Source organism: Guillardia theta (genome assembly GCF_000315625.1).
Source record: "Guillardia theta CCMP2712 unplaced genomic scaffold GUITHscaffold_94, whole genome shotgun sequence".
Lineage (NCBI taxonomy): Eukaryota > Cryptophyceae > Pyrenomonadales > Geminigeraceae > Guillardia > Guillardia theta.
The window spans coordinates 294,710-306,150 of record NW_005434580.1 but is presented as its reverse complement, the minus strand read 5'-3'; the positions used below and the strand labels follow the sequence as shown (position 1 = coordinate 306,150).

At 54.7% G+C, this 11,441-nt stretch overlaps 2 protein-coding genes across 2 annotated transcripts; one reads left to right on the top strand and one right to left on the bottom strand.

The window, feature by feature from the left end:
* Positions 1-199: 199 nt before the first annotated feature.
* GUITHDRAFT_116369 (hypothetical protein) lies at positions 200-2,974 on the bottom strand (the record flags this gene model as incomplete). Its single annotated transcript, XM_005824484.1, has 2 exons — positions 200-1,852; positions 1,905-2,974. Coding segments are annotated over 2 exons (2,723 nt in total), but the record flags the coding sequence as incomplete, so codon positions are not given.
* A 3,102-nt stretch (positions 2,975-6,076) lies between these two features.
* GUITHDRAFT_144971 (hypothetical protein) lies at positions 6,077-11,114 on the top strand (the record flags this gene model as incomplete). Its single annotated transcript, XM_005824483.1, has 28 exons — positions 6,077-6,343; positions 6,464-6,504; positions 6,595-6,676; positions 6,725-6,810; positions 6,866-6,915; positions 6,966-7,033; positions 7,090-7,140; positions 7,210-7,250; positions 7,312-7,542; positions 7,569-7,623; positions 7,746-7,794; positions 8,229-8,293; positions 8,555-8,633; positions 8,703-8,783; positions 8,902-9,005; positions 9,053-9,117; positions 9,172-9,254; positions 9,343-9,395; positions 9,453-9,476; positions 9,531-9,596; positions 9,727-9,792; positions 9,845-9,894; positions 9,937-9,997; positions 10,108-10,149; positions 10,366-10,443; positions 10,623-10,734; positions 10,924-10,964; positions 11,082-11,114. The coding sequence occupies 28 exons, from the start codon at positions 6,077-6,079 to the stop codon at positions 11,112-11,114; spliced, it is 2,124 nt and encodes a 707-aa protein (XP_005824540.1).
* Positions 11,115-11,441: the final 327 nt, after the last annotated feature.

Sequence of the window (11,441 nt, the reverse complement as noted above, 5' to 3'; positions counted from 1 at the left end):
CCTCCTTCGCTCCCCCTCCCCTCGCTCCCCTCGCTCCCCTCGCTCCCCCCTCCCTCGCTCCCTCGCTCTCGCCCTCCCTCGCTCCCCCCTCTCTCCTCCCTTGCCCTTTCCTCCTCCTCTTGCAGTCTTCCCCCTCCGCCTGCATATAACCTCTCTCCATCCCTCCCCCTCCTTCCTCTCCCCCTCATCATCCTCCCACCTGTGGTCCACCACCCGCATCTGCTTCCTGCTCAGCCTCGAGTGTTTCTCGTTGCTAAGCATGAAACCGTCCTCCCTCGTGATTGCCAGCCTCTTTCTCAGCTCCTGCATCATCGCCTTCACCTTGGAGAAGTCCGACAGCTCTTGCGAGGCCTTCCTGTACCGGTAGATCATGATCCCCGCAGCGATCAGCCCCAGCGTCCCCAGCGAGGGCACGAGCGCGTAAACTAGCAGGTAGCTCGGCGACTTGGGAGGAGGGCAGATGTTTGGGTCTTGCTGGAAGTACCCGACAGGCCACACTATCACGCTCTCCTTCCAGACCTGCTGGCTGCCGTTGGCAGCGGCAGGGAGGGTGAAGCGAGTGTCGTTCCATACGCCGACGCTGATCCAGGAGGAGCGCTGCTTGTTGACGATGGAGTAGGGAGACTGCTGCCTGTCGAGCGAGCTGTCCAGCACAACTCGACCTGACGTGCCGCGGAAGCTTGTACGCAGGACCTGAGAGACGATGGCAGAGATGCTGGAGACGGACTGCCCGCTTGCAATGAGGGCGTCGAGAGTCTTGGCGACCAGCATGGCAGCATCGGCAGCGTCCAACATCCACGAGGAGTGACTTCCTCTGCCTACCAGCTGCTGGAGGCCGGAGGTCAGGATTTCATGGTAAGAAGGGTCAAAGAGCGACAGGTTCAGGTTCTGCCAGTAGGAGAGGAAGCGGCTGAACTCCGGAGTCTCCGGCACAAACTCGCGCATTCCCAGGATGCCATTGGGGAGGAGGGAGTCGTCGACTGACAGGACCTCCTCGCACGTGATCCAGACAACTTTGTCTTTGATGCCAAGGCCCTCGAAGACGGCGAAGATCTCGGTCGCAAGGTAGTCGTGGAGGCACATTATGTATACCGACACGTTGCAATCCTGCATGCTGAAGTCCTCGACCAGGATCTGCCCGTTGTGGTTGTTCATAAAACTACCTTTGGCAGAGGGGAGTATCAAGTCTCCTGCCACCCGAAACCCGTGCTCTTGCGCCTTGCTCAAGATCACGTCCCGGAAACCGATGCAGTTCATGTCATCACAAGATATGATCTTCACCTCCTTGAAGCCCAGGAACCTCACAAGGTCCACGATCGCATGCCCCTCGACGGTCGAGACTTGACACAATCGGACGACGTTGGGGTATGTCGACTTGTCGGAGAGAACCGGGCTGTTGGCAGAGGGGGAGAAGAGGAGGAGGTTCTGTTTGGTCAGAAGAGGGGAGAGCACAGCTATGTCCGAGCTATATCCTCCTCCGATCACGATGCTCACGGGGTCAGCGAGACTGCCAGCCTCTGTCTTCCATCTGCTCAGAACTGCTTCGAAGAAGAAGCTCTTCAGGTTGTTAGTCGGGGGAAGGGAACGGGCCATGGTGATGTTCTGAACGTCGAAGTTCAGCCTCGTCCAAGGGAGTATGCTAGCTTCTGCATTGATCTGCGCAAACGCCACCATGGCGGCGGCGGCGTGAAACCTCGACCAGTACTGGAACAGCCCGCCGATGAGGATGGAGGAGGGAGCACAGACGGGAACGCTCAGGCCTGCTGCAAGCACGTCGAGGGTGAGATTGTTTGCCGTCCATCCTCCCACAGTCAGGTAGTCGTGGGCGCCGCTTGTGGTCACGATCTCGTACCTGCGAGCAAGGATGAGCATGTTTGAAAGGCAGGAGCAGCTGACGGTCTTACCTCGCAGTCTCGGGCTCCAGGTTGCCGTCCAAGGCGATCGGGCCCGTTGCCCCTTGGAACCGGACGCGGGGGAGGGCATGCAGCAGGGCAGAGGAGTTGTACGGGTCTCCTCCACCGTCTATCACCAGCTGCAGCCCATGGGCGAGGAGGAAGATAGTGTCGTACGCTAGCGGAAGGAACGGATTCTCCTTCAACTCTTCTAACCCCGCGAAAACGCTGGGGTCCAGGCTGCTCCACACGGCCTGTAGACGACGGAAGGGAAGAGAGTCCTGTGCTGACGCAAGGGAGACGCCGAGGAAATTGGAAGGGAGGTCCTTCGGGTCGATGGTGCTAACGGCCTCGCTCCCGATCCAAATGAACTTGTCCACTATCCCGAGGGTTGCAGCAGCCTGTAGGATCTCCCGCGCCTGGATGTCATTGATGCACAGGAGGATGACGCGAGACTTGGAGCAGTTGGAGAAGATACTCTTGAGACGCCTCTCTGACATGAGCAGGTCTCCGAACGCCCATCGCGCCTCTTCTATGATGACCCCGGACTTACTCGAAGAAGATTCAAACTGCGTGTAGAGCCCCTGGCAGTAGGTGTCCGCGCAAGTTATGGCTATGCAAGATCGCCAGTTGTAGCGCCTGACAATGTCTGCCATCAGCACTCCCTGCATGGCGTCTGACGGGCAAGTTCGTGCCAGGTAAGGGTACAGCGTCTTGTTTGAGAACCTCGGGCTACTTGCGGAGAAGCTCACCGTCAAGACTTTGACCTGCTGCATTGCCGCTTGTAGAGCACTTACTTCTGAGCTGTATCCAGGGCCGACGATTGCAACGGGACGATCTTGAGGGGAGGATCCGCATGAGTGGGTCACGTTCCAGAAGAAGGCGTTGATGGAGTTTGACTGGATGGTTTGGGCGGTGTTGCCAAGCAACGATCCTTCCTGACAGATTGACCTCTCACAGTAAGTGTCCTGCTCGACGAGCTTGAGCTCATAGTCCTTGAGCAGGCTCGTGTCGTTGTTGATGATCATTTGAGCGATCTGCATGACTGTCCGGGCATTGAACTCCATCTGATCGTTGCCCATGCTGAGAGACAACAGCGACCCGATCACTATCTGTTGTTTTTGACATCTTACAGCACACAGTGACGAGAAGAAGAGAAGAAACGATAACAGATGATGTGACTTGCTGCGACGTACAGTGCGGAAAGACATCATCGAAAGAATTACAGAGCTCACTGAAGCACTCTATCACAGCTTAATGCCTCGTACAAGGAGAACAGCTTCTGTTCCATCTCTTTCACCGTCCACAGCTTTGCTCCGACGATTTGAATCTCAAAATACCTTGAAAAAGAACCTCTCCGCGTCTAGCTTGCCCATTCTCCTGAGAAAGCAAATATCACTTGATGCTTAGGAGAGAAAATGGAATCTTCATGCGCAGATGAAACTTTTCAACTATCCTTCCAGGGCAAAGATAACTCCCACATAGGATAAAGGTAGCACAGGACTAGAGAGTACTCACATTCATCTTTGGCACAGTCATTTTCACTTCTCACATTGTCCTCTCTTCATCATTTGGAGATACCGTATCTAACACTTAGCTCTCGGTATCTAGGAAATCTCTGAAATGAAATATTTTTGTTTGCAGGCCTATAAAGCACGATCTTCTTTGAACAGATCTCTTCAAACACAACAAATACCTCCATTAACATCGTCGTATACTCCCCTTCATCCGCTCCATTCCTCGCTCTATGGCACGCCATTGAGCACCCTGCCGTAGTATTGCAACCCATTGCTGAAGCGACGAGAAGACGCATCGATTCATCTCGAGGTTTGTCCGAAGAAATGGGGTAGGGTGGTCTAAAGTGTAGGGTTGTGGGGTCACTCCACAGGAACGGGGTGGGGAGGGGGTGGTCTGGTTGACTAGGGAGACAGGGGTAGTGGAATGAGTCGTAACGGGAGGGGTAGTGAACGCTCTCGAGCATTCCGACGGAATGCGCTCATCATTGGGGGAGGAGGGGGGTGGTCAGACTCAGGAAGGGGGGTGGTGAGGGGTGTCTATTCATGGCTCCGTTTGCTGTGACTGGAAATGACGAGTTGGTAAAAGGGGGGTAGGGGTGGATGAGAGGGGAAATACAGGGGTGTTTCTTCCAGAAGAGAGAGGGGTAGGGGTAGGAAACAGGGTCCAGATTAATGGGGTCGTGTGTGATCATCTCCTGCTTTATTTTACTCCAGAGAACTTTTCATTTCAAGAATTCTTTCCAAATTTTCCTCCTTGAATTCAACTTGACAGAAAATCCTCGATGATCACAAAAATGTCATCCCAAGGGTTTTTTTTACTACCGGGGGGGGGGGGGGGGAGGTATCCCTCATTAGGGTACTGAGCAGTAGGGGTTGTCCGTCAGTACAAAATCCACTTACCCACCCCTCACTGCTGACATGCCATGGGTTAACCACCCCTCCCTTCCCATCTGATCCACGTCAGAGCACATCTTTACTACTGATCACGTCCCAGACCTCGCCCTCTTATTAACTAAAAGATTTTAAGATGCGACTGCTCCACCCCTCCACCCCTCCCTCCACATTTTATTGGTGGATGGTCAGGGAGAAACAGCAACGATGTCCAGATGAACGGAGGGTGGGGATGGAGCTAGCGGTTCTCAGGACGAAGAATGTTTACTGTGTGACTGACGCAAACGATTCCAGCTGAGGTAGTAGCAGATCAGCGAGGAGCTTTGTCATTTCACACAGCAGGTAGAGGTAGGTCAGGGAGCCAGCTGGGACAAGACAGCGAGCGTTCTTCAGGGTCAGCGAGGGTAGACAAAGAGCAAGGCCTGGATTGCACATGGCAGCAGGAGTGAGAGATGCCAGAAGGAATTTGAGGAACATAAAAATGCCGGAGGAAGATAGCAAGTGCAGATCGGACAGGGGGTCATAAAATGTGCACAACAGTGCTGGGGAGTCGATTGTTAGAACTTATACATATGACGGTGATCGGATTCTTGAACAGTAGTGTATTTGGTAAAGAACAAACTGCTCACCGCTCACGTAATCAGAATCTACACTACACCACCGAAATATAGAGGAGGATAAGGTACTACGGTACAACTCACTGCCGACTTGAGGTCACAACCGTGGACAAGGACTCCTAGTCCTCGCCGGGGCAGCCAACTAAGCCTTGTTGATCCATACAACTTTGAGTCACCAGCGTTTTGAACCGTGAACGGTCCGAAGGCAGCAGTTCAAATCATTACAATGCCAGCGACTCGTTAACTTTCAGATGCCAACGTTTGCCATCAATCACAATTCAGATCGGATGTAACCGTTCAAGGCAAGTTTGTCCGGGCTGTCGATATCACTCCTGCGGGGCGTGACAGTGATCGCACTGCGCCGCCACTGGGAGACTCGGCGGGGGGAGTCCGTGGGCCAGTGGCACGGTTGGTTAGTTGGGTGCCATGATGATCATCCGATCCGCCGCCCGGCCCCCGATCATGCCATGATTGGCCCCCCCGGCGATCGGAAAAGACGCCTCGCCGAGTCGGCTGAGGGCCTGGGCCGCGGAGGCCGCGAGTCGCTGAGGCTCGCTGAGGCCGCATAGCCTCATGGTGACCTTCGCCCCCGACCCGGGGGGTCAATGACTCGATCCCGGAACTTCAGTGCTGCGGCGGCCGCCGCACGTTGACGGTGACGCCAGGCCGCATCCCGGCCCCGGGCCGCCCCGCCCAGTGGCCCCGCCGGGCGGCCAGCCCTCAGTGCGCCGCCGGGCAAGGCTTGATCATCCGATCATCCGGGATGACGCACTGCGGCGGCCCGGCCAGCGCGGCCTCAGTAGCCTAGTACTACTACCCCGTACTGTAGCCGGCAGTACGGCGATTGTCCTCGTACTGATTTTTAACTTAACTTTGAGTAAACGCGATAGCCGGGTGCGCTCCAAGCGGATCGATGCTGCATTGCGAAATCCCCGAAACGGGAGAAGAGGAGAGGAGAGGAGAGGAGAGGAGAGGAGAGGAGAGGAGAGGAGAGGAGAGGAGAGGAGAGGAGAGGAGAGAGAGCTAAGGGAAGGAGAGAGGAGACGTCAGTAGCAGAGGAGGAAGAGCAGGAGAGGAAGAGCAGACGATGGGAGAGCAGGGAAGAGCAACCTTGCTTTCTTAGATCAGTAGCACCTCCTGACATCGACAGCAGGAAATCATGCGAGCTCGGACGATACATCCTCTCAGAGTCCTCGTGCTCCTTGCATGCATGGACCTGCTGCTCAGCCTGGCGTTGGACTTTGATGGGGACGCAGCAGCCCTGCGAAAGCTGCTCGATGCGAACCCGCCCAGGGTCAGATTCCCACACAAGCTCACGTCTGTCACAGAGCCCTGGGTGTTCCATGGCAAGAGCGTCTTTGAGGGGTGCGAGGACCAGGTGCTGAATGGCGAGACCCTGTGCCATGGAGGCGCAGGGAGATTCGAGGTCTGACGCTGAACGTGAAAGCGCTCCGTGACCTGGTTGATAGAGAATGGCGTTTTCACGCTGCATGGACGATTACAGGAAAGAAGAACGAGACAAGTTTCATGATTGATAGTCTCGCAGGTTTGCAAGGGAAATGCAGCTGCCTTGTATGAGCATACGTGGTAGTTTGATCTACCTCGCAGCAGCCTGCACCTTTTCTGACCGAACTCAAGGCGGAGACTGGTCGTTTGCGGGATGTCATTTTGTATCAGGAGGTTGACCATACATCGTTCCGTCCACGAGCTCATGATCAACGTAGGAGGCGTCGCTGTTCAGAGCATGTCCATGTCTCAGGTGACCGAACCCTCCACTACCTTGGCGAAGCTCCGTGATGGTTTCTAGGCAAGTTTCAGCGATTGTGAGCTACAAGGGCACGGGGTAGGACCGGCGCGATGTTCTAGAGCTGTGTTCAGCACGGAGCAGTCAAGGTAGACAACTCAAGATCTCGTGTGAGAGCGACTAAGTCCTATGGACAAGTTCCAGTTTCCAGCGATGTAAGATCCGCAATTCTTTGTTCGCCATCTTGGGAACAGGTTTGCCGAGGGCTTGCTTCTTCTGACCTTGAATGATCCCGTCGTTGCAGACTCAGCGAAGATTAGCGTCAACGAATCAAGGATTGAGAACGTCAGCTATGCCCTCGGGACTGACCAGGTGAGTGTTGAGAGATGCTGTACCTGACGACTGCGACTGATGGTTGCTTGTATCAGAACACAAGCATTCTCGTAGAGAACTCAGTGATCCGCGGCGTGAAACTCGGGGTGAGAGGCCTGCTAGTGTTGCTCCGATGAGACTCCGTGAATCACGAGGACCCGTCTTGTCATGTGCAGATCTGCATCAGTGGAGAGTTGCGTCAAGCATCAACGCTGAGGTACGTTGTCTGCACCCTCCCCCTATCGTCCCTCCTCTCACTGGCGGGTACGAACTATCAGGATCGCATCGAGCACACTCGACGGGCCGCTGTGGTTCGGCCATGGGCGACCGCTCCATCTCGACCTGGACCACAACAACTCCATTTTCATCCCTTCATACGAGTCAAGCATGCAGTGCTACAAGAACAGGAAGGGGCCGCACGAGCTCCTGCCTCCTCCGACGCCGGAGAATGAGCAGCCAGGGGAAGCGCCGGGGTCGATGTTCGACCCTCCTCCCAGGCTCAAAGATATGTACGTGCTGGAGTAAAACTCATCAGCCGCGGAGCTACCTTCTTCCCCCGGGCCGGGTCTGCCGCAGTGCTCCCGATGACCGTGAGTCAGTCACAGAAACAGCCGCCGGTCTGACTCTGTAAAACTTTCGAACAGTCTGTCCGAGCTGAGTACTATCAGGCTGACTCTCGTCTTTGAGTCTACTGATCGTGAGTATCATGTAGGCATGGGAACAATTGAGATCCGATCGCTGGGACACCGGGGCGGTGATCGGTGTGGCACGGTCTATCATTGATAATCGGATAAGTGATCCGGGCCGGCATGGCAACCTCCGGCTGGGCTTGCTGCCCGGCCGCAAATTCCGAGTTCGAGTCCGTACCCTATCATAGTATATTTTTTACTCTCCTGACTCAGCGATTCAAGGTCCATACTGATTTTTAACTTAACTTTGAGTAAATGAGAACGGTACTACGGTAGGTCCGATCAGAGCCGCCCGCCCGCGGGGCGCGGCCCGGCGGCCCGGGCCCGGGCCTGAGATGAAACTGGGACAGTGAGGGGAGGTGGTGCAGAATTTGAGAAGAATGCAGGCGGCAGGGGTAAGTGGAGGAGGAGGAGGACAGGAGGAGGGGAGGAGCGGAATGGAGGAAGCACATCGAATGAAGGGGGAATAAGTAGTGTGCAAGTGAAGGATGAGAGTGAGTTTCCAGGGAGGACGGATGGGAAGGGTCTCCAGGAACAGTGTGGAGGAGGAGATAGGGAGTGGTTGTATCATGTAGAGAGGCTGATAGGATTTTTTGAGTATGAGTGAGAGGAACATTTTGATCCATTCTCTGTGTGCCATACCAACATCCGATAAGATCCGAATTTTGGTGATGAGATGCTTGCCGATGGTTTGCACGAGGACCTTTTGGTGACGTTTCGATCAAGCGAGAAGTTGTGTGAATAATGCGGTAGGACGAGGCCATGCTCTCAGACAGCGAACATAATTTAATTGCTTGACAAGTATCCTTGTATTGGACTGATTTGATCCCAGCAACAGGACCAGAAGGCCATGCCGCCAACGAAAGTTGTGAATGGACCCACGAACTCAAGTGCTGGGAACTCACGTTCAGGTGCGACCGGGGAAACCTGCTGGAGGATGCGAGTTGGTCTGCTGGCTCATGGCTGACATGTGGTAACAGCTGAACCGTCGCAAGAGATCAACGAGGACCTGCTGCTCGTCACTGCATGGCTGAAGGTGCAAGGGAGTCCTAGCGGAGACGGTAATGACGTGTGGTAGTGTCATAGCTTCGAGGAAACTTTCCGTTTGCAACTGCGCAAGGGACGGACGAGGATCGGTCAGAGTTTGGTTTGCTCTGCTCTATGATGTGTGACGTTCAGTGCTTCCAGTTTTCTCCACCCTCGTTGAGAAAATCTGCAAGTTCCCCCTCAAGACAGTGCAAACGAACTGGTTGACGAGGACAGGAGCAATCAGACATAGGGCGGTGAGAGCTGGGAAAGTTGTTGTCCAGGATGACTTGATCGGTTTCAGTTTGATGTCTTGAAGCACGACCTCAACCTGATCTGCCAAGATCTCATGGAGAAGAACAGCAGATGGTTCGATCGTTGACTTCCTACTCCTTTGTGTGGCTGATGCTGATTGTTCAACAGCGGCCCCGTAGGCGATGCAATCCGCAGACAATTTTTTGCAGACAACATGGGCTTCTTCTTCATCATCAAGTCACCCACTCCAGGTTCATTACTCTGTCTTCCCTCTCATGACTGTCACCGATCTTGGCTGCGCTGTTTTGTTGCTGTCAGCCTGACGAGTTTCCATGTCAGAATATGCAGGGACGTACATCAGGCTGCGGCAGTTCATACACAACTCAAAACCCGTGAGACTTGCTCTGTCCTCTTTGTAATTGTAAAACTTTCTCACTCTGGATGCAAAGATCTACAAGAAGGAGCTCTTACCTGTGAGCGCTTGATTCCTTGTACTGAAGCGAGGGAGAGGGTGATTGTTGGAGCAGGTTTTGTATCCCGTCCTGGTCTACCTTACTCTTGAGCTGATAGAGTACGATCTTGATGGAACTAAGGTACATGGCGATGTTTCACACGCAGAAATGTCCGATCTTTCACGTGTAGAGGTCGTAGATGTGTCACAATCGGACACGTTCTTCATGTTTTGCAATGTCAATCAACCCCTGGCCCTCATGCTTCGCCCAGGTTGCTGCTGCTCATGCCCTGCTGGACCTGGCCAAGGACGATCACTACGAGCAGCATCGAGAGCAGGTGCCTCTCAGAGGCAGCATCTCGCCCGCCGCCGCTGACTGGCTCCTCCCAGTACCTCCATCTTCGCGGGCTTTTCAAGTGGGACCACGTGTGCCAGAGCAGGTACTCACAGCTCTCTCCCAGCTGGGCTTGACCTGCGGGCAGGATCTTCAAGGAGTACTACACGCCGGGGGTGCAATCGGAGGTTGGAAGGGCGTGCGGGGGGGTATGAGGAGTGACTGGTGCCGTAGAGCAACACAGTAACGCTCTCGCCGATGGCTTACTATGTGACTGAGATGTTTGACAAGTTGTCAGTTGTGATGACCATGCCTGCAGCTCATGTGCTATCACGCGAAGGAGGAGTGCCGGAAACACTTGGTGAGGATAGTCACTTTGTTCATGATGATGACGGAGATGATGATGATGATGGAGATGACGATGGTGGTGGTGGTGGTGGTGGTGGTGGTGATGATGATGATGATGATGGTGGTGGTCATGATGGTGAAGGAGAGGCCATCACCACCACCACCACCATCGCTACCTAGATCGCCGACCGTTTCTTGTCTTCCTCTTCTTTCATCACTCTTATTGCAGGTCAACATCTTCATGCGCATGTTTTATCTTCGCATGAATGTCCTAGTCAAAGGAGACGACGCGCTTCACAGCGATCTGGTCTCTACGTCCACCTCCTCCTCGTCTCCCCCTCTTCCTCTTCCTCTTCCTCTTCCTCTTCCCTCCCTCCCTTCCTCCCTCCCTCCCCCTTACTCCCTCTTACTCCCTCTTACTCCCTCCCTCCCTCCCTCCCTGCTTTCCTTCGCCTCTGTTTCCCCTCTGATCGTCTCTCGGTGTAGGAGAAGCCCAACCACTGGTCGCCCGATCAGTATCTCGAGTCTACGTTCCTTCCTCTCTTCCCTAAAAGTCAGTCGGGCGCGTCAGGGTCAGCAACCGACGGGAAGGGAAAAGGTGAGGAGGGAGGGACTGAGGGAGGAGGGTATGGAGAGGAGGAAGAGCATGCGTAGTGGGAGGAAGGGGAGGAGAAGGAGCAGGGGCACGAGGAGAAGAGGGAGGAATGGGAGGAGAAGGATGAGGTGGAGGGAGGAGGAGGAGGACGAGGAGGAGGCTTTTGCTTGTCAATGACTATTTGTCCTGAAGCTATCAAGGACCTTCCTTCCTGGGACGAAGTCATAACAAAGGTTCCCTTCCACCATCCCTCTCCACGTTCTCCTCCTCTCATACCCTCCACTCCTCCCCTCTCCTCCTTCTCCTATACTCCTCCTCCTTCAATCTCCTTCCTCCCCGTCCCTTCCCAGCTCTCTCTCCTCCATCCTCCCCTCCTGCACTAACTCTTTCGTCTTCTCACTCCGTTGGCTCTGCTCCTGCATGTCCTCCCTCATCAACCTGTCCCTTCCCCTCCCTCCTCTCCCTTGTCCTCTCCCCCTCCCTCCTCTGATGCTGCTCGTGCAGACTGTGCAAAGTCAGAAACAGCAGGAGGAGCAGGAGAAACTAGAGGCAGAGTCAGCAGCAGCAGCAGCAGCAGGGAATGCTCTGCCTGCAGAGGAAGGAGCAGGGCAGAAGAGGAAGGCAGAGGAGGCAGGAGGGGCAGGAGGAGGGGCAATGCGAGGAGGAGAGGTCCCCTATAAAATAAAAAAAGGAGCTTTTAGAAGAAGAGG